The sequence below is a fragment of the Protopterus annectens genome, chromosome 9.part0 (assembly GCF_019279795.1).
Source record: "Protopterus annectens isolate FY-2018-M chromosome 9.part0, PAN1.0, whole genome shotgun sequence".
NCBI lineage: Eukaryota > Metazoa > Chordata > Ceratodontiformes > Protopteridae > Protopterus > Protopterus annectens.
In genome coordinates, this window is record NC_056743.1 from 1,590,489,380 (window position 1) to 1,590,515,423 (window position 26,044).

Sequence of the window (26,044 nt, forward strand, 5' to 3'; positions counted from 1 at the left end):
TGAAGATTAAAGCTGATGTTCATTATGTTTCACTGTTGCAGTCATTACAATTGGGTTATCCTGCTGGCAGGCTACCCGCAGTCAGCCCGAGTTCCAAAGTCTAGGTCCGGCGTTGGTTGCTGTCACCTCCTCCCTGACGTCAGTGCGCCAGGGGTATAAAAGATGCAGCCGACACCATTTTCCCCAGTCTTTCTTGCCGCGCGGTGCCCAAAGCAAAAGCAGTTCGCAAGTGCCGGTCGGCCGACTCCTGAGATTTTCAAATTCGAATTTCAGATCCGAAGTCTTCATTAAAGCTAAGTACCCCGTTGGGGAAACATTTTTCTTGCTCCAGACCGATGTCAGAAAAAGTTAACAGTTGTATTTTTTGTGGGAAGCAAATACCTCATAAGGATTTTCATTCTTACTGTATTCCTTGCCTAGGCCCTGACCACGACATTGCTAGTTGTCGGTTTTGTGCTAGATTTAACCAACGCACTATTAAGCGTCGGTACGATTTTGCATTTCGTTATTTTGGCAGAAGATTCAATTATATAATGCCGTCAGAACAACCGACTACCGGAGTTTATAAAAAGTGCAAAGAAAAAGAAAAGGACAGGCATCCGAGGTCCAAAACTGACGAGGCTTCCGCTAGGCCCGTCGCCGGTTCTCAGTGAGGTGCTTTCGCAGCCCCTGATGCCCGCTACCTCAGAGCCACAGGCCGCTTCCGACTCCCACGTGGAGCCAACTAGGCCGCTGGAAACTCAAGGTATTGGACACTCGGAAACTATTCCCTCAGATGGGTCCGGAGCCGCTAAGCAGGCATCGGCTTCTGAGGGTGTTTTCAGGCTTACACAGTTATATGTAAAACCAACTTCAGCTTCAAAGGCTAAAGCAGCTCTAAAGACAAAGAAACAAGTACAGCATTCTCCTGGACAGGCCTCCATGCCTAAAAAACAGATGCTTATAATGGCTGAAGACCTAATTACTTTGATCAGGGGTTCCCATCCCCCTCCTGATAAGAGGCTTAGGCAGGAGATAGAATATGCATCTTCAGATCAGGTTTCCATTTCCTCTGATTCCTCTTCTGAACAGGAATATTCTCTTCCTCCCTATGAGGATTCTGATGCTGAAGAATCTATCCCTTCAGTCTCTCCTCCTGAGGATTATTCTTTTGGGGAAACCCTGCATGCTATGAGGGAGCATTTTCACTGGGAGAGCCAAGATTACTCAGAATCCAAGAAAAGGCTCAGAGACTTCCTTTTATTACCTCAGCACAGGCCCCTTGCTATTCCTCCTGTTTTAGACATTGTAGATGATGTATTTTCAGAGTCTCCTGACTCTCTGCCACCAGCTCCTGTTAAACCAGACAGATACTACAGGGTTCCTGATTCACATAAATGTCTTTATAAAAACCCTGCTGCTGACCCAGAAACTATCTCTCAGGGTCCCAAAGGGGTCAAGGCTTCCACTGCAAAAAAAAACTATCCCCTCTGATAGGGATTCAAAGTCCCTGGACAGATGGGGAAAAAAGATTTATACTTCTGCTACCTTGGCTGTAAGAGCTTTAAATTGTCAGTTTCATATGCTTAAATATCAGCAATATCTTATGCCACTGCTTAAACAGAAAATGTTGACAAATTCAGAATGTGCAGAAAACAAAGAAATGCAGGATTTATTGCATGCAGCTGAACAAGTGGGAAAGCATACTTTGCAATGTGGTTTTGATTCTCTAGAGGCCTCCTGCAGGGCCGCTGTTACAGGTTCTGTCATTAGGAGACATGCTTGTTTAAAAGAGCAGAATCTGCCCGATCATGTTAAAGCAAAACTATTAGATGCTCCATTACAACATGATACCTTGTTTGGTGTTAAAGCAGAAGAGGTGTTGAAGAAAATGGAGAACAAAGCTAAATCTATGCAAACAGTCAAGGATTTCTTACAGGTACAGCCTCCCAGATTTAGCAGGAACTGGCCTACAAAGAATTGGTCCTTTCCAGTGTCAGACATGCCACAAAGAGGCAGATCACAGCCCCAAGGCTCATACAGGCCTAAACAATGGGGTGAGAGAGGAAACATCACAGCCGTACAGGAAACAGTCACAATGACTTTCCCCTGCCAGCACCAAGCACTTACTTCTGGCAGCTCCTTTGGGGGGAAAACTAGCACTTTTTGCACAAAATTGGCACATGATCACCCAGGACAAATGTGTCTTAAATATCGTATCACAAGGCTACAGGTTCCACTTTCACACCTTGCCAAGGCCAAACGGTACGCCAGACCTGCCACACATTCAATGGGCAGAGGCACAAAAACAAGTTTCATCCCTCATGGATATGAGAGCCATTCAGCAAGTACCACAGCAAGAGCAGGGACTAGGATTTTACTCAAAGCTATTCTTGGTACCCAGAAAGGACAAAGCCTGGAGACCAATACTGGACCTGTCTATACTAAACACATTCCTGGATATTCCAAAATTCAAAATGTTAACTCTGCAGCAGCTTCTGCCCATGCTGGGCAAGAAGGCTTGGCTTGTGACTTTAGACCTAAAAGAGACATATCTGCATGTTCCAATCAGACAATCATGCAGAAGATACCTCAGATTTATAGCTGGCTCAATGCACTACAAATTCTCTGCACTGCCCTTTGGCTTATCTACTGTGCCCAGGGTCTTCACAAAATGCCTGGCACCAGTAATTGCATTTTGCAGACAAAGAGGAATACAAATATATCCTTAATTGGACGACTGCCTTATTCAAGCAGAGAACAAGGACATTCTACTACAGCATCTGGAGTTTGTAAAAAGAATACTAACAGGCCTAGGGTACACAGTAAACGAAAAGAAGTCAAAACTTGTACCCTCTCAAGAGATAATATTCCTGGGTGCAAGCTTAAATACAACTGCCCAGCTGGCTTATCTCACATCAGACAAACACAGACAACTGACTACTTATTTCAAAATGTTGGCAACAAAGACCCAGTTATCTGCAAGAAATATTCTGCTGGCTTTTGGCTTCATGGCATCTTACATTCTGCTAATTCCATATGCAAGACTGCATATGAGGAAACTTCAATGGTATCTAAAAAGTGTTTGGACTCAACATTGCCACAGCCTGGAAACAATAATTACCCTCATTCCCTGCCTGCAACAGGACTTTCGATGGTGGGCAAAAGCCTGTCACCACAACACGGGACAGCCATTCACCTTACCCACAGCCAGGCAGACATTGACAACAGATGCATCAGATTATGCCTGGGGGGGGCCCATATGGCAGGAAGATGTATTCAGGGCACATGGTCCACAAGTCAAATGCATCAACATATCAATCAAAAAGAGATGCTAGCAGTTCAGAATGCCCTGACAGCCTTCAAGGATCTAATTCATCCAGGACAACTACTGATAAAGACGGACAATACTACAGTCATGTGGTACATAAACAAGCAAGAAGGCACACATTCCTACCCCCTCTGCAGACTAACCATGAACTTGTGGGACACAGCATTGACTTACCAAGTACATCTGCAAGCACAATTCCTGCCAGGAAGGATAAATACTCTGGCAGAAACCTAATGGATCCACACGAGTGGAAATTGGATCCACAAGTCTTCAGCATGATAACAAGGAACTAGGGATGCCCGGACATAGACCTATTTGCCTCCCCTCACAATTGCCAACTACAGAGATTCTGCACAAGGACTTATCACAAGCAAGCATAGAAAGTGGATGCTCTATCTTTCAGCTGGAAAAAAACTAACAGTATATGCCTTTCCTCCTCTGCCTCTCCTCCCCAAGGTACTCCTCAAGGTCAGGCAAGAGAAGCCAAAAATGATACTGATTGCCCCAGACTGGCTCCGCCAGCACTGGTACCCAATCCTAAAGAGCTTGTCTCAATGCCCACCTTGGACATTACCTCAAATTCCTCACTTATTGACCCAACAAGACAGTCGGATATTGCACAGCCAACTCAGGACCTTAAACCTGGCAGCATGGCGGATAATGTAGCCATTCAAGATGCACCTCTCTCTAAAGCAGTGATGGATATTATTTTGGAGGACAGGAGGCCTAGCACCAAAAAATCTTATGCAGAAAAATGGAAGAGATTCTGTGCTTGGAACCAGGCACAAGGTATTGACACGATTGTTCCAAATATTCCTCAGATTTGGCAATACTTAACTGAGATGCTGGGTAAAGGCCTTTCCTTTTCATCAATTAAAATTCATGCCTCTGCCATTTCAGCCCATTACAATACAGAACCACCTATTTTTTCTCATCCATTACTAAGGCAGTATCTCAGAGGGGCCAAAAACATAAGACCCCCAAGGAGAGCACCAATACCTGCACGAGACCTCAACTATGTCTTGGAAAAACTATGTCTTGGAAAAACTCACACTGCCTCCGTTTGAGCCAGCCTCTGCAGCTGATATAAAATTCTTATCCTGGAAAACAGCTGTGCTCCTAGCAATAACCTCCGCAAGACTAGTCTCAGAGTTACAGGCACTCATGGCTGTGGAACCTTTTTATCATTTTCCATTCTGACAGGGTTTCTCTGAGGACAAACCCTACATTTATGCCTATGGTAGTGTCCAGTGTGGCCCTTAATCAAACAATTCACTTGGCTACCTTTTACCCAAACCGACAGAATAAGGGTGAGAGACTTCTGCATTCTTTAGACATTCGCAAGCAGCTACGATTCTACTTGGACAGAACCAAAGCTTTCAGAAAGACTGAACGACTTCTAGTAGCATATGCTGCAGGATCACAAGGAAAGCCTATCTCAAAGCAGACTATTTCAAAGTGGATAGGCCACTGCATTCGTTTCTGCTATTCACAGATGGCAAATCAGTGCCTAAGGGCATTAGGCCACATTCAACCAGCGCAGCAGCCACTTCAGCAGCCTTCCTCAGAGGAGTACCAACCAAAGACATCTTAGAGGCTGCAACTTGGAGTTCAGTGCATACTTTTACAAAGCACTATCACTTACCTCTCTGCTCTAAATCCAGGGCAGGCTTTGCCACTGCAGTTCTGCAGGGCCTGAAAGCCTCTCCTAATCCTATTTAGCACCAGCCTCCCAACCTTAGCTTTGGGTTTCAACCCAATTGTAATGACTGCAACAGTGAAACACGATGAACATAGTACAGTTGTGTACCTACCATAAATGTAGATGCTCGAGTGTATTCACTGTTGCAGTCCAGGTTACCCTCCCACCATCCCCCTTTTCCTTGCTGAGACTTAACTGTACTTCTCTATTCTATACAACCTATGTGGTGTATTTGCTTGTAGAGGAAGGAAAAGTTGTTTTTTGGGTATGCATGCTTGTTGGCATTATTTAGCCTACCATTTTAGGGGCACCTGACATCTGGGGCAAGAAAAACTGAAGAAAATGGCGTCGTCTGCATCTTTTATACCCCTAGCACACTGACGTCAGGGAGGAGGCGACAGCACCCGACACCGGACCTAGACTTTGGAACTCGGGCTGACTGCGGGTAGCCTGCCAGCAGGATAACCCAATTGTAATGACTGCAACAGTGAATACACTCGAACATCTACATTTATGGTAGGTACACAACTGTACTTTTCTTGGAGTGTATTTGTTGGGCAGGGATTGGGAGATATGAGGGATTACCAGGATGTAGTATTTGATTTATTGAGTGCCAGAATGTCTTGGGATTTGATCTTTGTGAAGTGGATGAATTGTTATAGAAATCCTTTTTGTCTTTATCGATATGCCTCTTAGCAGGGTTTCTGAGTTCTTTATATTTTTGCAAGTGAATGAGGAGTTTAGTTTTTACCCAGGTTGCCCACATTCCATTTCTTGCTTTCATCAGGGAGCGGGTAGCATTAGTTAACCAGTAGGATATGTTAAATTTGACATGTACTGTGCACAAGGGTGCCAGTGAGTTAAATATATTTAGGAAAGTGGAGTTGAATGTGTTTACTGCTTCATCTAGAGGGAAATGGGACAGAAAAGACTAATTTATTTTGGACAGGCGAGTATTAAAGGTTTCTGAATCGAAGTTTTGATAGCTTGTGACATTTGATGTGTCTGTGTGGTCTAACCCTGAAAGATACCCTCTCCTTACTGTAGTTAAGTTGTCATCCCTTTGGACATTTTCCATCTGGGCAACTAGTACTTTGGCTTCCACCAGACCCCAGCTATTTCAGGATCCAGAAAGAATTAAAATGGCATGGGTAGCTATCCCTGTTATACTTCAGGTGCCCTGATGACCGGGTGATAGGGCATCTGCCCATTTGAGAGTCGGGCTGGATGATGATATAGTCAATGATCCTGGAAACTTGATTGTTGTAGCATCATCATTAATCAGAAAGCCTTTCTCTTTAGCATAACGGATATCTAAACACATCAGCCAGGTCAAAAAGAGTTAATGGTCTTTATACAGCCCTAGTTAGAGCAGTTATTGAGTACAACATTCCCTTTGAGGTGTACCTTTCTGGACCATACAGAGGCTCCTAATCGAGAAGGTTGTTGGCCTGAAGTCCATGAGCTACCTGGAGATGCTTGAAGTGCATACTGTCCCTTTACTCTGTCTCTCATAGGCTTTTGTTTGGTGAACTAGGCCTCTATCCCATGTCATTGGTAACCGTCATCCTACTTGATTTCCTGTATATTCACAAGTGAAATAGTTCCACTAATACCAGAACTAAGTTTTTAAATGTCTACCAGCTCATAAATAGCCTAGCAAGGCAAATTTGCCTATCCCCTGTCTGGAACAAAATTCTCCCTGCAGGTTAAATAAAGTGACACTTTATAACATCCTTCATATTAAACCTGGATGATTGGCTAGGTACCCATAAATTTACCTCCCAGAGAGACATACTTCAGTCTTCTTGAGAAGAAGGATGCAACATGAGGATGGGTATTAACAGTGCATAGGTGGTTTTGTGACTCAGTTGCCTTGTAATTTCCTATGATCATGATACAGTTTTATGTTAAGGCTGTAACTTTTTTGCTTAAAAAAAAAAAAAAAAAAAAAAAAGACAGGCATACCTGTCCCATAATTCTTCAATCTTGCTTTTAAAAATGAGAGCAGGACTGATTTGAGCAGCTTACCAGATGAATCCCACTTTGAATGGCGTGTTTGTAATTTTTCCATATTAGATGTGTGCTAGTTACCAACTGATTTCACAGTAAAACTGCAATAGTGTAATATATTCCCACTTAACATATTCCTTTTTGATACTGTCTTTATTGAGAAAGTGAGTGTGATTGTGTGCATGTTGTAGCAGAAGCTGTTGAGTCTTTAACTAAGCTTTAATTTTAAAACAGTAGCATTTGGTCATTAGAGCCTGAGTACATGTAAACACTTCATGTCAGTTTCTGCCATATTGATCTGTAGTTATGTTTGTGTCATCACTGGTCTCTTTAAAATATTTTCTTCTGAGTTAGTTCCTGACTGGTTTCTTTGTTCTGCTAGCCTGAAAGAATAGACCCTCCTGATCCTACAAAGCCAGATTATGATATCCGAGCTGACGTCTGGAGTCTGGGCATTTCATTGGTAAGTTTTCTGACACTGGCTGCATATTTAAACTGTGCATTTTCACAACATGTCTATGCATGTCCTTCCATAGCACTGTTGCAGTATCCTTCACTAAAGGGATCCCCTACCAAGGGTAGCCCACTGCCTGGCCGGTATACCAAAGCCTTAGGATTTTAAGGACATTGTACATCGCAAGTATGCTCCCCCTCATGGCATAGGGCATATAAGTGGCGTATGGATGTACATGCCTCAGAACTTTTCCACCAGTCCAAATGCCATCTTCTTTAGTTGGTCTGAACGCTCCTTTGTTTGTGCTGGTTACCATGCCATTTTCAGGTAAGTGCCCCATTGGTTTTCTTCTTTTCTTTTGGTCTGCGAGGTTAAATGTCACCCAGAAATGGAAAATGTCAGTGTGGGAGACAGATTGTCTATAAGGACCATCACGAGCAGTGTCTTTTTTGTTTGAGTACATCTTATAAAAAAAAAAAAACATGACAGTTCTATACAGCATTCTCAATTTGTCAAGAATTTGTCCCTGAGAACCCTTTGCAGTCATCTTTCCTCCTTGTCTGTCTACCTGGAGAACCAACGTCTGAAGTGGTTGGTGCAGGGTATGATGGTGGAATTGTCCTGTCCTGAATGTCTCTCTCACGGCTGGTGAAGACCCGGAGGATCTTCTGGTGTTCCACTGGATTCCTCTGCTGCAACCAAATCGGAGGCCAGCATGGATCTGGCTTTTTGCACTTCGCTGGAGGCACTTTAGATGTCTGTTGCAGATGTTGAGGGGGAACCCTTGGCTGATAATACCCAAGGGAGTGAGGGGCATTCCTCTGATTTTTGTTCCTGAAGAGATTCCCATTACATTGAGTGTTAGCATGGGGTCGAACCTCCTAAGGTCTTTAGGGCTGACATCCCTCAAATTATTTATTTATTGAAATTTGTTGTCTGGGTAAGTCCACTGGGTCAGGAACCCATTTTCAGTGGAGGCCTGGGAAGAAAAGTTTCACAGTTAATACAATCAAATAAAAATATAGACACCTGACAGCATTTTTTTTAAAACGGAAATATGCAAAAATTAAAAAAAAAATTATAAAAGTAGAATACATAGACAATATAAAACTTATCAGTATGCATCAGAACTTGTATAAATTTGGATAACAGTTGGTAGTATAGTACAGATTTGAGCAGTTTCTTTTTGGCATTGCATAAAAAAACATGGCAGTTCTTGCCAAACAGTTATAGTGGTAATAGAGCTGTGTTGCTGTCAGGGTAAAAATTATTTTGAACTATGGAACTGGGTTAGAAATAAGTATTGAAGGTTTTATGGTGGTTTGTTTGGTTTGCTTTGGCATTTGAGGTTATGTAGGAAGTAAGTTTTTAATGCTAGTTTATATGTCTTTATACAGTGTATTTGGGTAATATGGGAGGGTAAGGAGTTTCATTTTTTAGCAATGCTATGGGAGCACAAGCATTGTTCAGCTCTTTTGTTGGGCTTGGTTACACTTAGTAGCAATTTGTTGGAGGATCTTAGGGTACGTAAAGGAATATAAGATGTTCTTCATTCCACATTGCTGCAGTCCTAACTATTGGGTAGTCCGCACAAGCATTGTTCAGCTCTTTTGTTGGGCTTGGTTACACTTAGTAGCAATTTGTTGGAGGATCTTAGGGTACGTAAAGGAATATAAGTTTGTAGTATTGATGAGAGTACTGGCAGGTATTCAGTTTATAAATTAGTTAATGGGCTAGCATTAGTTGGGTATAGCAAAGATACTTTGGGAAATCCAACCAGTTCAGTTCAGAGATTGCTTGGCAGTGGTGTGAGCGGTTAGGCTTTCCTGAGGTAAATTTAGCTGTTTTATAGTAACAAGACTGAAGTTTCTTGCTGAGGGATGAGTGAAGGTTAGTAAAGATGGCACTACCGTAAAGTAGAGCAGGGACGAGTAAGGTACTTGCCAGTTTTGTTTTGGTGTTTTTGTCCATGTAAAGTTTATGACGATAAAGTTTGCCAAGTTTTAAGTGTGTTTTCTTTATTGCGTTAAGAATGTGTGTTCCAAAGGTGAGTTTGTCGTCAATTGTAATGCCTAGTAGTTTGGCACATTTTACTATTTCTATTTCAGTTGCGTCTTTTGATAAGATTTTGAAGTCTATATCTGGTGGTTTTGAAGAGAATAGAAGTTTATTTTTTTGGTATTTAGTAGCAGTTGTGAATTGTTTAGCCATGATTCAATCTCTGTAAAAGCATTTTGAACAACTGTGAGGATGTCAGAGAAATTGTTTGAAGTAGAGATTGTCGAATCATCGGTGTGTTGGATAATCTTCCCTAGCTGAGACTTTGTGGAGATCATAAGTAAAGATGTTGAAGAGTAATGGTCCCAGAATGGAACCCTGTGGGACTCCTGTATTGTTTGACAGATAATCAGATTGGACATTATGCCACTTTACAGATTATTGTCTATTGTTTAGGTATGATGTAAACCAGTTGAGGGATTTGGGGGCGCAGCCAAGTTTTTTGGATCAGAAGTTTAGTATGTGATACTGTGTCAAAAGCCTTAGATAGCTCCAGTATGATTACTGAAGTGGGGTGATTTGTATCTAAGTCTTTGACAGTATCGGTGAATTGAGAGCAGAGGTATAATAGTGCTGTGCTCTGGGCGGAAACCATGTTGAGTGAGAAACCGAAGATTATCAGTGAGGTACTTGAGTAACTGTGTGTGTGTGCACTTCTCAAGGAAAAGAAAAAGCAAAAAACTAAACACATTTCCTCTGCTCCCAAAGAACCCCAGTGTGAATGGCAGCATTTTACACAGGGATTGTTTAATGCACTTACGGATGTGAAACCTCCCCAGGGATTTCTGTTCCTCTTCTCAAGTGGCTCGCCATGCTATTAAATGTCAAAATGCAGCTGATGCTTCTTCTGGAGCTGCTGCCTTTGGTTCTGTGTTAAGATGTTACTTCTAGTTTCGCCTCCAGCCTTTGACTGATGATGATAAAGCTAAATTGAGGGATGCTCCCACTGATGATAAAAATCTGGTAATGCAGTGGCTGAATTTAAGTCCCTGTAAGAAAAGAACAGGGCCTGAGTTGAAACATATTTTTGTTTCCTGTATATCTAAATTTCAGAAGAATTATCCCTCTAATCCTGCCTTAGTTTATAGACTGTCTTGCCGCCCTCCCAACGGTAAAAAGGATTCTAGAAGAGCTCCTCCTGCTAAGTCTACTCGGACTACTCAGAAGCCTCTTTTTCCAGACGAGCCAGGTTCTATCTCACTTTCTTTTTCCCTCCATCCTAAATCAGGTTCCTTTGTCTTCCCCTTTCTCTTCCCAGTTGATTAAGGATCACTCAGGATTCTTGGGTTCTGTCCATTGTTCGAGTTACTTCATGGTGTGGAAATTCCTTACTCCTTTTCTGGGCATTCGTCAACCTCCTCAAGAGCAGCTGCCCTTTTTTCTGGCTGTACTTCAAGGCCTTTTGTCTCAAGGCACCATTCAAGCAGTTTTTGCTCCTCAAGGGGGGGAAGGGGTTTTATTCCCGAATGTTTTCAGTTCCCAAGAAAGAAGGCACCTGGAAGTCCATTCTGGACCTTTCTCAGCTCAGCACCTTTCTGAAGATCCCTTCCTTTCAAATGCTGTCCATTCAGACTCTTTCTCCTCTTCTACCTCAGGCTTTCTTGATCTCTCTGGATCTCAAGGATACCTAACTTCACATACCTATTCATCCTTGTTTCAGGAAATATTTGTTTCTTCTTTGCATTTTCAGTTCTCTGCTTTGCCCTTTGGCCTCTCTACTCCCCCAACGGTTTGCACCAAATCTCTCGCTCCTGTGATTGCATTTTGCAGGATGAAGAGGATGTAAATCTTTCCTTACCTAGGCAACCCTGCTCATTCAGGCTTCTTCCCCAGAGTTCTTACTTCAGCACCTTCACCATGCTATGTGCCACTTGCAAAGCCTATGTTTATGATAAACTTCCAGAAATCTTTTCTGACTCCTCAGGATCATGTTTTTCTCTGTTGTAGGCTTCAGACCATTCCTACGCTGGCGTCACTGCCACCTACCAAGAGCTTTTACTCTGCCTTTTTTTCATTCCCTTCTTCCTCAGGTCTCGGATACAGCCAGAGAATTTCTATGGGCACCATTCCTGTGCTACCTCTAGCTGAAGTCCATGTGAGGAAGCTACAGTGGTTCTTAAAGTCAGTATGGCTCAAGCACCGTAATTCTGTACACTTTCTAGTTCCTCTTATTTCATGCCTCAAACTTGAGCTTCATTGATGGATTTGCCACCTATCTCTCAACTCAGGGCTTCCTTTTCAGCCCCAAGTCCACTCTCAGGAACTTTTTTATGATGCCTCAGACACGGGTATGAGGTGCTTCTTTCATCTCTCTCAAGGTGCAGGGTCTCTGGCCCATTCATCATAGATCAGATCACATCAAGGAAGTGAGAACTCTCCATCTGTCACTTTAAGCATTTCATACCCTTTTTCTTTAAGGGTGCCTCAAAATCTTTACAAACAATACCGCATTGATGTACATTAACAAGCAAGAGGGGACACAGTCCTACCTCTTATGCAGTCTAGCTCTTCAAGTTTGAGATCTAGCTGCCCAATATCACGTGACACTTCAGGTTGTTGTAGATCTTTTTTGCCTCCTGTCTGAGCAGACAACTTCCACTTTTTTTTGCACCAGAGTCCCAAGTCTTCTGGCCTGGAAGGTGGATGCCCTGTCTTTCTTGGAAGGTGATGTTTCTGTATGCCCTCCATCCCCTTCCCTTCATTCCAAGGGTCCTGCTTAAGATAGAGTGAGACTTTCCCAAAATCATGCTGGTGATTCCCTTTTGACCCAGCCAGCATTGCTTCCCTCCGCTTCTGAGCCTAGCCGAGGGCAGTCACCACACGTTACCACACAGGGTGGACTTACTCTGACAAGACAAGGAGTCTCTTATCCATCCTCACTTGTCCACTCTTCAAGTGACACTGTGGGTGATAGGGTTTTGATCCCTTTTAGGCACCTTTTTTTCTGAGGACGTACTTTGGGTTCTACAGGAGACCAGGAAACCCACCACCAAGAAGTCCTGTGTGTCCAAGTGGAAGAGATTTTCTGTCTGGTGCCTTACATGTAACCAGGATCCACTTTCTGTGGAGATTAATGTGGTTCTCTCTTATTTGTGTGAATTTCTCCATGCTGGGTTGGCATGTTCTCCAGTTAAAGCTCACCTTTCAGCTAATTTTGCTTGTCTGCCTTTATTTCTTCCCCTGGCCTGTAGCTTTGATGTCAAACAATTTCTTAAAGGCATCTATCATATTAGATCCCCCAGTAATCCTATTCCTCCCTCCTGGGACCTTAATTTTGTGGTTGAAAAATTGATTCAGCCTCCTTTTGAAGCCAGCAGCTTCAGTTTACTTGCAGCACTGTACATGGAAGACTGTTCTTTTGGCCCTTACTTCATCTAAGAGTGTGTGAGAGCTTCAGGCCCTTATGGCTGTACTTCCTTTTTCAGTTTTCATAGGGACATGGTGTCTCTTCATACTAATCCTCCTTTTTATGCCAATGTTAATGAATTATCTCTTAATCTATTAATTTGCCTGTATTTTTTCCTTCTCCGCCTCTACTAGTGAGAAGGTTCTTCACACCTTGGATTTGCATAGGCAGCTCAAACCCAGAGCTGTTGGACATGCTACACGTGAAGAAATCCCAATCCCTCAGAGCCACGCTCCAGGGATCTAAACCTTGTCATCACAATAAACAAAACATGCTGGAGGGATAGGTTTTTGACCCAGGGACTCCCCAGACTCTGGAATAGACTGCCCATACATGTCAAGCAGAGCGCCTCTTTGGCCCTCTTCAAAAGGAACCTTGACGACTGGATGGGAGAAAGGAAATTCACCCCGGGGATCACGTCAGTCGCCCTGCCAGACAGGGGACCAGGGAAGTAAATAGTGTGGGAAGAAATAGCCAGGGAATTGTTATGGCCAGGCTTGTATAGGCCCTAGGGCCGATAGCCTAGTACCAACCTATGAACCTATATTACTTAGATAAGCCTAAAGCCATTCGCAAGTCTGAGCAACTTTTAATTTCTTTTCATCGTAGCTCTCTAGGTTTGGCTGTTTCTAAGCAAACCATTTCTTCATGGATCTCTAAGGTCATTTCTTTTTGTTCCTTTCATGAGAAAAGTCTTTCTGCCTCTGTAAAGGCTCATTCTACTAGGACTGTGGCTTCCTAAGAAGAAGAAAAAAAAAGTGTTCAGTGTCCCCTTCTGCATCTAGGGAGAAAGACTGGATTGATTTTTCTCGGGTTATTCAAGGCAATCATGTCTCTGAAGCCTACTTTATTTGTGACCCAGCCTTCTCAGGCCACACCACAGAAACAGGCTTTAAATTCATCCTGTGATGAGAAATCGGACAGGGTTGATCAACTCTGTCAGTTAGTCTTCCTGGTTACATTCTCCAGAACAGATTTTTCAATTGAGGGACTCTTTCTGGATTCTCCTTTGGAAGAGACCTCCTTTAGAGAAATCTTGCAAAGCAACTGACGTATTTCTATGTAATCCGGTGGCAGACCCAGCTGCAGTGCCCCTGGCATTGGACAAACGTTGCAAGCTGCTTCCTGGCACTAATGTTCTTCCCAGTGACAGGCAGTGGACAGTAGGTTAAAAAAGTGTATACATCCTCCACTTTAGCCTTCAGAGCTGTAAGCCATCAAACTCAAATGACTACTTACCGTTTGTACTACAGTCTTAAGACTATCACAGAGCCCCAGACATTGGAATCAGAATAGCGTATACAGTCCCTTGTGGCTGAGGGTTCTCAAATCACCAGGCACAATGTAAAATGCAGCTATGATACTGTCGATGCCTCTTCCAGGGTGAATGGTACTGGCTCACTGATCAGGCAGTATGCCTAGCTGCAAGGCCAACCTATTCCAGATGATTTCAAGTCTAATATTCTAAACTCCTACTTGGATAACAGCCTCCTTTTTGACTTACAAGCTGCCTGACTTTTCAAGGCTTTGCAGGAACAGGGCAAGACAATGAAAGATTGACATTTCTGGTTACCAGTACCATAGAATTTATTCAGCAAAATCTTCTGCCTTTGCCAAGACTCATAGGCAAAGGAAAATTCCAAAGGAAAGATTCCCAGAAAAATCTCTGAGGGATCTTTTTCCTGGGAGGTGTCAGTTTGTTAGTAGACTCCTGTGACTATATTCCACCAGTCTTCCTCTCCCAACCCAACCGCTACACTACCTCACAAAAAGATACACTTCAATTCTGGGAAGCAATAACCGTGGACAAATGGGTCTTAAGCATTATCAAAGAGAGTTGTATTATGTCTTGGGAAGGCACCCCATCTCCTGTTCCAGGAATACCCCCACCTACTGCCATCCAGGTATACCTGCTAGATCCTGTTGTGCAAGATTTACTGTCCCAGGGAGCCATAGAAGAGATCCCCTTTTTTAGGAAAGGGATTTTACTCTATTTTCCTTGTTCCAAGAAAAGCTGGCCAGCGGAGACTACAAACTCTTCTTCCCTTCCTACTTCCTCAAGCTTTTCTGGTATCCTTAGCCCTAAAGGATACTTGTCTTCATATTCCCATCCGTCCTTTAGAAAATGTCTAGGTTCTTTACTGTTTGCCCTTTGGTCTTTCTGTACTTCCAAGGGCTTTCACAAAGCGTCTGGCCCCAGTTGTGGCCTTCTGCTGCAGTCAGGCAATACACATTTTTCCTTACCTGGACAACCTTCTACTTCAAGCTTCATCCAGGGACATGCACCTTCATTACACTGTACGGCTTTGACTCTCCTGGGGTTCACGATCAATTGTAAAAAATCCCAGCTCATTTCTACCCAACAATTGACCTGTCTGGAATACAGCCTGGACATGTCTGCCATGCATGCCAGTTTTCCTGAGGTCACCTCCCTAGCCACAGATTTCTTAATGCTTTCCAATGAGGATCATTGTTCAGCCAGACAAGTTCTCAGGGCCATAGGACTCATGGCAGGCACCGTCCCTATGCTGCCCTTTGCCAGACTACACAAGGAAAAAAGACAGTGGTATCTGAAATCATTGTGGTCCCAACCCACTTAACCTCTCAAGACCCACATTCATCCTCTTACTTGCATCAAGAATGAGCTCCTTTGGTGGAGAGCAACCAGGTTATGTTCAGCCTAGGTCTTCCATTCACTCAAGACCCACTCGACCAAGTGCTGTTTACTGGTGCTTCAGACAGGGCATGGGGAGCTTGTACAGGGTACCACAGGGTTCTAAGAGATTGGCCTGCCCCTGTACTAAAATAACACATCAACTTAAAGGAAATAAGGACACTCCTACAAGCCCTGCTGGACCGTCTCATATCTTTGGAATCCAGGCACTCCGTTCATAGACAACACCCCAGTGATGTGGTACATAAGCAGGGAGCTACAAGATCCTGTACCCTGTGCAGGCTGGCACAGGAGGCCTGGCACCTAGTCTCAGCTGTATATCCCCTGTTAGCAGAACGTGTTGGCAGACTGTCTAACCAGAAACTCTCACTGGGACTTTCCAGATTGACCTCTTTTCTTCTGAGCATCACCTCCTCCTGCTTTTCTGTACAAGGGACCCCTCACTTCTAGTCCAGAGGACAGATGCCTTGTTCCAATGGATGAGAAGTTCCTTTATGCATACCCCCTCTGCTCTGAAGACTCGTACTCAAGGACCAGAAGGAATCTTTTAAAATTTCTGCTTCTGGTGCCTTTCTGGCCAATATAGCACTGGTTCCCGCTTTTTCACCTGTCAAAGGGAAATTACAGGCGAATCCCTCCAAAACAAGATCTAATCGCTTAACCAAAAGGGGACAGTGCTACATTCCAGTCTGACCTCACTCAGTCTAACCCTCTGGAAGATAGGATTCTGAACCTTACAAAAATGCACCTTTTCCTGAAGAGGTTGTTGGTGTCCTACAAGAAGCCAGAAAATCTTACGCAGCCAAGTGGAAGAGATTTTCATTCTGGTGACCCCTCTTCCGTTAAGGCTGCCATTAATGCTGTCTTAGTTTTTCGGCCCCCTGTCTTGTCCAGGACAGGGGCTAAGCTTTTTCTGATAGTTTTACACCTTAAACCCCCAAGAAAGCATATTGCCCCACTATGGGACCTTAATTTTGTTTTGGAAGAGCCCACCCCCATTTGAACCATCTGCTTCGGCTGTTCTTGTATTCTGCACTTGGAAAACAGTGTCTTAGAACTCCATCCTTTCATGACTATTCCACCCTTCCACATCTTTCACAAAGACAGGGTAAGCCTCTGGGCCAGTTTGTTTTTTATGCTAAAAAGGGGTTAGCGAGCTAAACCTATACCAAGAAATCAATCTACCTACCTTTTTCCTATTCCTCAAAATTGGGGGGAATAATCTTACACTCCTTGCACATTTGCAGACCATTGAGGTTTTACCTGGACAAGAGTAAAGATATCAGAAAAACAGATCAGCTGTTGGTCTCATTTATGGATTCTAGGTTAGAAAAACATGTTTCCAAACAAACCATTGCTTCCTGTCTCTGAAAGGCTATTTCCTTCTGCTGCTCTCACCATAGACTTTACCAACATGCCCAAAAGCACATTACACCCATGCAGTGGCCTTATCAGCTGCCCTCTACAAGAGTAGGTGGGTACCAGGTCCATTTTAAAATCAACTACCTGGTCATCTGTTGACACTTTCATAAAACACTACAAGCTAGATGGCTTCTCCAGATCCAGGCCGGTAATTGCCAGAACTATTCTGTCTGGTTTCCTGAACTGAGCATAGTCTCTCTAAACCTGTCACCGTTCTCACTCTAGAGCTCTGGGAATTGCCCATCTGTTAAGAATACTGCAACATTGACTCAGTCAGGACATAAATCAGTACTGCAACACTAAGAAGAAAGTCCAGTTGTGCAAGAACTTTCCATAACAGTAGATGTCCTACTGATCACTGTTGTATTATTCCATCCCCCTCACCTTGTCCCCTTCTCTTCCTTTCTGTCCTTATTGGCGCAAACACTATGCTTTACATTCATTGACATGCACTCATTATTGCAGGATATAAATATATATATATTTTTTGTGAGGGGGAAACATGTTTACCCTTTTTTAACTAAGCCCATCCAAACTGACTTCTCTCCTTCCTACGTTTTCTTCAGACCACTGCTAGCTTGAAGAAAGTCTGTGGATCTCATACATATGTCCGTTTTTATTCCCCTATGCCGACAAGCTAAGGTAATCCTCCAGATGTACGTCCTAGAAAGTTAAAGCTTTGGTGCCCCGGTTGGGCGTCCGTGATTAGGACATCTACTGTAATGGTAAGTTCTTGCACAACTGTACTTTCTTCTTAGTGTTGCAGTACCGATTCTTGGGGCTTTCTGCTGTACAGAAGCCTGTAACTGGCCTGATTCCTAGAGTTTTTGCATCATCCCTAACCAGTGGACATTTGAGGACCTAGGTATTAGGGTATAAGAAAGGCATCCGTCGGCTCCATCTTCATTTCTCTCCAACAATGCAGCTCAATGCTCTTTGTGTGTACAGTACTCTCACAGTCCGTTGGCTCATTCTTTCCAGAGTTTCTGCAATCTGTCAGTCAGATAAGTACCCTATTGGGGATTTTCTTCTAATTTCATGTTTAAAAAGATTAATCACTTAAAATGTGGGAAGCAAATCCCACATAAAGATTTTCATTCTTTGTGATTGCTCTGTTTAGGGCCTCAACATGATGACTCTAGTCTTCCCGACTGTGCTTAATCCCTAACAAAGACTCTTAAACATAGGGCTAAAGTCTTAGCAGCTTATATGGAGTCCTCCATTTTAGTTCTCTTGGTGTCTTCCCAACCCCTGGCATCCATCAGCATCATTCTTAAATGCAAAAGTAAATGATGCAAGGAAAAGGACTCTGAGGATATCGGCAACACCTCAGCCCATGCCGTTGAGTTACACACACAGGAGAGGTGCCTTCACAGCTCCCTGGTCCGGTGACTGCTAGGCCTGAACCCTCTGACACGACCCATCAGGGATCTGTCATGGCTTCAGGCCTTTCACTTACACAGCATCAATGTCCGTCAGATCTAAGGTTGCTGCGCAGGTTTCAGCTACCTCAGGTGTCAAAACAGGCTTTAAAAAGTGCTTTGGAGGAGATGATACTATTTCTAGAAATGCAGCATTGTCAGTGGTGATTAGAAGGTATATTTGGTTGTTCTCCCAGAATTTTTCTGACGAGTTAAAAAAAGAAAAATGAGATTATGAATGCTCCTCTTGAATCTGATTGTGTTTGGTGAAGCAGCTAATCAGATCCTTAAACACTGGATGACAGAGGTAAATTAATGCAGTGAGTATTGAAAATGTTTCATATTCCCAAGTTCTGCTTCTTTAAGCAAGATAACTTCCAGTGGCCAAAAAAAGAAAAGTAGGAGTCCTAGCTGAACAAAAACCAAGGCACTCTGCCAAGCCTAACGGGAAGGGTTCCTTTCCTAAAAGGGTAACTCTGTACCAACATATGACTATGCCAAGGCAAAATATCCATCTTTGTCAAGTCCCCCATCAAGTTAGCTGTCAGTGGTTTCCCATAAATGGGTGCTAAACTTTGTTAGCAAAGGATACAGATGGCAGTGGAAAGAACTTTCACCTCTGTTCAGGGGTTTCTCCCTCATCTATCAGACTAGACTTTTCCTTCCTATTCTCCATTTAATGGTGAACTCAGGGGGTCAAAGAACTGGTGCTTCCTTCAGAAAGAATGAGAGGTTTCTACTCCAGATTTTTTTTTATTCCCAGTATAGGGCAGGCATGGAGATTGGTGTTGGACTTCCCTTTTCTGAGTAAGTTTGTCAAGGTCCCCAAGTTCAAGATACTCACCGTGCAAATTGCACTTGATCTGTTGCTGGACACCTGTTTCTTAGTGACCCTGAACTTAGTGCCTGTCATCATATCCACTTTGCTTATCGTTTACAGAGATACCGGAGATTTGTTCGATTTGCACCATCATCTTTCTGTATTGCCCACTGAGCAGTCCCCTGCATTGTGAGTGTTTACCAAAAACCCTATTCTAGTAGTAGCCCACACTCAGACTCTTGAGCATTCACACTTTTCAGTACTTTGACAACTTGCTGATATGTGCAGAGTCTGCATCCAGGTGTTTGGACTCACTAGAGAAGGTCTCAACCTTTTTCTCCCACCTAGGATTAAGTTGAACCTCCTAAATTCGTGCCTGACACCCTCACAAAGACTCATCTTTTTGGGGTGCTTAATCGACTCCAAACAAGTAAATTGCCTTTTATGCCTGAAGACAAAGTCCTGTAGTACCAGGCTATTTCTGGAATTTTGTAAGAGGAATGTTTTCTTGGTGAAAGAATTCCTAAAAATAATTTTGGACTGATGGTGTCCATGATTTTCGTGATACCACTGGCCTGGTCTGTCTTTACTTAAGAAAAATTAAGTGGTATGTCTCAAACTGTTGGACCCAGCACCTTCATTCATTGCCAGTGTTGCCCTTCATTAGATGAGAATCACAGTGGTGGAGAGAACAGTGGAGTATCCGTCCCAGGGCTTCCTTTCTACCTCTGATGCAAGTACAGCCTGTCCAGACAAATTCATCTGACCTCACATAAGGAGCTGTAGCAGTAGAGATACAAGTACAGCCAACTTGAGGACCCAAGGATGCAAGGAAACAGTGCTTCATCAATGTCAAGGAGATGTTGGCACTGATTCACACATTGAAAATCCTTTACTACCTTTGGAATCAAAGTTTACTTTTGGTAGTTATGAACAACACCAGAGTGATGTGATAACTCAACAAACAAGAGGATATGAGGTCTTCGCCTCCCTCCCAGCTAGCAATGATAGCCTGGGAGTGGACTTCTTGGTATTCTCTGAGTGGTCAGGCATCATGCATACATCAGAGCAGAACACTGCAGACAGATTAAGCAGATTCACGCAAGTGGAATATAAACATTGCATGTGTTTCTAAATGCTCTGTGCTGAGATTTGCAACTACGTGTTTGTATGTGTACTTTACTCAAGTTGTATATTGTTTTCTTATTTTGCTACCTTTGATATATTGTTCTTCATACTATCTCTGGTTTAATTTCAGTTGTATAGCTTTTTTTTGCTTTGTAATCTTTTCTGGGAGGTAACCACCTTTAACCATCATGCCAGCCCACATATCATATATTTCAAGACCAACAAGTATTCTTTGGCAGGAACAGCAGTCTTATTGGAGATCCCCAGAAAGTATTTTGACAGGAAATCCAGATTTTATCAGGATAAAAATGTCTTCTACTGGGTGTTAAGTTTTGACCCAGAAAATCACCATCCTGTAGGGACAGATTTGGTTTGCAGAGGTTTAAAGAGAGAGAGAGAAATTCTAAAATACTGGAAGGCCAAGTGAAGGACCCATTCAGCCCTCCCCCAAGAGGATGCCTGAATCAACCAGTCATCCAGGTAAGGATGCATGTGCATTCCTGGGTTCAGTAATGAGCAGTTACTGGATTCAGGCATTATGAAAACACTCAGGAAGCAGCAGCCAAACAAAAGGAAAAAGTTTTCTAATAGTGCCAGCTTGCTGCCGCAAAACTGAGAAAGCATCTGCGCATCACTGACTCTGATGAAGCCCTAAAAGAGACCGGGTGAAAGCACTTTGTCAGTTATGTGGAGATTGTTGCAGTAAAGTGAATGTCATTTTTACCACTGGTGTGGTCCAATATTCATTGGTTTTTACATAATTTTTTATGTTGTTGACAAGGTTTTACAAACTATGAACATAGCTAACCTGCCTGCAGTCTGATATTGCATTGGCAGTGAAAGGGGTCCTGACAAAGTAAAGATTGGGATGGGGAATATGTCACTGGTAAGAAAAGGGAGGTAACTATAATACAGTCAGTGCTGCTCAATTTCAGGTGGGCATTGAAGGCCATCAAGTTTCCCTTTCTGGTCCCACTGTCTTTTTTCTTTCTTACCGGTAGCCTTTTTGTACCTTTCACCTGATTTACCTACCTGTGGGGGCCGCCTGTGCCTACTTTAAGATGTGAGCCTTCAGCGTAGCTTATGCAGTTTCCTTAGCTTTTAGCTATTTCTGTAATAACATCTGACAGATAAATGAATATACGAGTTTGATAATTGAGCTCTGATAGCAAGGGTGGGTGCTGTGTATACTTGCCAAAGGGTTCCAAGATGCAGCTCCCCTACTCACTGGGAATAGTGCTTAATGCTGGTTCCAGTACAAACCTCTTCTGACACTGCAACAGGCTTTTGTACAGAAAAGTAGTCCAGGGCGTTGCAAAAGTGATCAAGCTGTCCTGGAGCAGGGGGCTTAGTCCAGTTCCTACCAAACTGAAGAAAAAAAAAACATATACTTCAAAGCCTTAAACACTAGAATAATGGCCCCAGCTTTAGTGGAACCAGACCCAGGAGGGCCACGTATCCTTTCATGCTGTCAGATACGTCTTGGCATCCCATTTGACATGATCCTTTGTCATCGACAAAAGTATCCCAAAAATGAGAAACCGCTGGGAAGAACCAGAAAATTGTGTTTGGTATCACTGTCAAACCCTGAAGGAAAAGAAAATCTTTGTGAGGAGTACTACAGGTCCAGCTCCTCTGAATCAGACTAATTTGACTACTAAAAAAGGGGTGGATGCCCTCATCCTCCTCAGACAGGGATGTTCAGTGATGACAACCATTCTCATCTTAGTTGAAGACTTAATATAAAATAAAGATAAAAGCCCAATGCTAGCTTGAGCAAGTCTTGGTTAAGAACCTGGGAAAGGGTTCAGTAAATGGAAGTTGTGTACTTAGTGTAATACAGGATCCTATTCCAACTAGTTTTCCTGATGCAACGGATTGATATTGAGACAGTTATCTGATCTGATTTAGCCTTTGCTAGTGCTCCCTAACTTGGGGTCCTTAAGAAAAAAAAAATCCTCCCGTAATCCCTCTGTACAGTAACTGACCACAGATGGAGTTTGCTGGCTAGTGGTGATGGGACCAAATTAATATATTATAATATAGTTAGGAGGGGGGGGAGCAGATATTCAGGCTGGTTTGCCAGGTCCTTACAAATAAGTGACATTTTGTAAGGGGGGAAAAGGGAGGGATGGTGAATCAGCTGGACTAGGATGAAAAGTATAATACAGTTGTGTACATAAACTAACCATAACAGCAGATGTTTAATCACTGTTGTAGTAGCCTAAGCTGTTTGGGATGTCCTGCTAAAGATCGGACCAGCCATCAAGCTTCCAAAGCTTTAGGGCATCCTCCATGCATCCTAGCCAGTGCACAGCTTGAAGAGAGCAGTGTAAAATTAATGGCTAGTGTGTGCAAAACTTCAGAGATTTCTTACCTCAGAAGGAGAGGGCTACAGCTCTTGCCAGATGTTCATCGTGTTTCACTGTTGCAGTCATGACTGTAGGGTTCTCCCCTGCCGGCAGGCAGCCCTCGGTCGGCCAGAATCCCAAAGTCTGGGTCCGGCGTCGGCTGTTCAACCATGCTCCCTGACGTCCGAGCCGCCAGGAGTACAAAGCTGACAGCCGACGCCATCTTCTCCAGTCTTTCTTGCCGTGCGGTGATAGCAGTTCGCAAGTGCTGGTCGGCTGACTCCTGACAATTTTTTCCGATAAATTTCAGTCCGAAGACTTTCTTCTCCACTCAAAGCTAAGTACCCCGTTGGGGAAACTTTTTTCTTGCTCCACTCCGATGTCAGAAAAAGTTAATAATTGTATTTCATGTGGGAAGCAAATACCTCATAAGGATTTTCATTCTTACTGTATGCCTTGCTTAGGCCCTGACCACGACGTAGCTAGTTGTCGGTTTTGTGCTAGATTCAATCATCGTACAATTAAACGCAGGTACGATTTTCCTTTTCATTACTTCGGTAGGCGCTTTAACTACAAAATGTCGTTGGATACGGTTCCCGCTACCGGAGTTCACAAACGTTGCAAGGATAAAGACAGGCCTCCGAGGTCCACATCTGATGATAGTGCACAAGCGGAGCCAGCTTCAGGTTCGGCCGTTGTCAGTGAGGCGCTTTTGCAGCCCCTGTCGTCGGCCATTTCAGAACCGATGGCCGAAACAGACTCTCATGAGGAGCCAACCAGGCCTTTAAATATTTCAATTGCAGGACCTTCGGACAATGCTCCTTTGGATGGGTCCGGAGCCGCTGTGCAGGTACCGGCTTCCGAAGGGGTTTTCAGGCCTACTCAGCTTATTATAAAGGCAAAGACAAAGGCAAAGACTCCTTCAAAACCAAAGACTGCAACACAGGCCTCTTCTGAACCGGCTCCCAAGTCACAGAAACAGTTACTCAAGATGGCGGAGGATTTACTTACTATGATTAGGGGTTCACAGCCCCCACCAGATAAAAGGCCAAGGCAGGATGTTTATTATGATTCCTCTGATCAGGCTTCTGTTTCTTCAGTTTCTTCTTCTGACCAGGAATATTCGTTCCCCAACATAGACCCCTGGCTATTCCTCCTGTTATGGATATTGTGGATGATGCCTTTCCGGAGGCTAACTTAACCCCTGACTCTCTTCCTCCTGCTCCTGTTAAGCCTGATAGATATTACAGGGTTCCTGATTCCCACCAGTTTTTATACAAGAACCCTTCTGCTGACCCTGAAACCATTTCTCAGGGTCCTAAGGGAGTTAAGGCCACTTCTGCCAAAAACCCCATTCCCACTGAAAAGGATTCTAGATCTTTAGAAAGATGGGGTAAAAAAGTGTACACTTCTGCTACTTTGTCCATTAGGGCTTTAAACTGTCAGTTTCATATGCTGAAATACCAGCAATTTCTCTTGTCTGTTTTAAAACAAAAGCTTACTTCCATTTCTGCCTGTGCAGATGATAAGGAATTACATGACTTATTGCATGCCACTGAACAAGTTGGAAAGCATGGTTTACACTGTGGATTTGATGCCTTGGAGGCTTCTTGTAGGGCTGCTGCTTCCGGCACAGTCATTAGAAGGCATGCATGGCTAAAGGAACAAAATTTGCCAGAACAAGAAAAAGCTAAATTATTGGATGCTCCTGTTCAGCGTAATGTTTTGTTTGGATCAAAAGCTGAAGAGGTGATTAAAAAGATGGAGGATAAGGCGAAATCCATGCAAACAGTTAAAGATTTCTTACAAGTACAGCCACCAAGATTTAGCAGGAATTGGCCTTCTAAAAATTGGTCCTTTCCCACTTCAGACAGGCCTCAGAGGGGTAGATATAGACGCTCCAGAGGAAGGCCTCAAACACAAGCCTCTTATGGACCAAGACAGTGGACTGCTTCCACCCCTAGGGGAGGAGAGGATAGGTCTCAAACTCCTAGGAAGCAAACTCAATGACTCCCTCTGTTGGGCTGCAGGAACTTCTTGCCTGGAAGCCCCCCTCGGAGGAAAACTCTCTCTTTTTTATCAAAATTGGACTCGTATAACCCAAGACAAGTGGGTTCTGGATGTGGTTTTAAGAGGTTACAAATTCCATTTTCATACCCTGCCAAGACCAAGCGGATGGCCAGACCTTCCAAAACGTCAATGGACAGAGGCCTTAAACCAGGTGGAAGCACTTTTGGCTATGAAAGCCATAGAACTGGTTCCACTTTCAGAGATGGGACAAGGTTTTTACTCAAGGCTCTTTCTAGTTCCCAGGAAGCAAAACTCATGGAGACCCATTCTGGATCTGTCAGTCTTGAACACCTTTCTAGAAATTCCAAAATTCAAGATGCTTACTCTACAGCAGCTACGTCCAATGCTATCCAAAGATGCGTGGATGGTAACTTTGGATTTAAAGGAGGCATATTTGCACATTCCCATCAGGCAGGAACGCAGAAAATACCTCAGGTTCAAGGCCGGATCGAGGCACTTTCAATTCTCTGTGCTGTTCTTTGGATTGTCTACTGTGCCCAGGGTCTTCACCAAAGGCCTGGCTCCAGTAGTAGCTTACTCTGCAGACTCAAGGGGATTCAAATTTACCCTTATCTGGACAACTGTCTAATTCAGGCAGACAGCAAGGATGTCTTACTCCAGCATCTAGAGTTTGTACAAAACCTCCTCAAGTTCCTGGGATTTTCTGTAAACATAAAAAAGTCAAATTTGACACCCTCACAGCAGATAACTTTTCTGGGTGCTCTTCTAAACACCACAACCCAGATGGCATTTCTGACATCCGAAAAACAATTACAGCTGGCTTCAACTTTGAAAAGCTTGGCAACTTTAACTCAACTATCTGCAAGGAAATTCCTGCAGGCTCTGGGTTACATGGCTTCCTGCATCCTTCTCGTACCATATGCAAGACTACACATGAGGAAAATACAGTGGTACCTAAAAAGTGTATGGTCTCAGCATTGCCACAGTTTAGACATACTGATCTCCGTCCTGCCTTGCCTTCAAAAGGAATTTCTTTGGTGGTCCAGGGCGTGTACTCAAAACAAAGGGAAACCCTTCTGTCTGCCTCCTGCCACTCAGACTCTAACCACGGACGTGTCGGATTATGCTTGGGTAGCCCATTTTCGGGGCAACTGTCTACAGGGCCTTTGGACAAAGGATCAGAAGCACCTGCATATCAATTTAAAGGAAATGTTAGCCGTTCAGAAAGCCCTAATGGCTTTCAGGAATCTTCTA

At 43.5% G+C, this 26,044-nt stretch overlaps 1 protein-coding gene across 2 annotated transcripts in view; it reads left to right on the forward strand.

The window, feature by feature from the left end:
* The window catches only part of MAP2K7 (mitogen-activated protein kinase kinase 7), a 2,576,186-nt gene that overhangs the window by 1,883,410 nt on the left and 666,732 nt on the right, over positions 1–26,044 (forward strand). For both annotated transcript variants that reach the window (XM_044084531.1, XM_044084532.1), the window contains one exon: positions 7,408–7,488. In XM_044084531.1, coding sequence (XP_043940466.1) covers positions 7,408–7,488 — 81 coding nt within the window. The remainder of the gene's footprint in view (positions 1–7,407; positions 7,489–26,044) is intronic.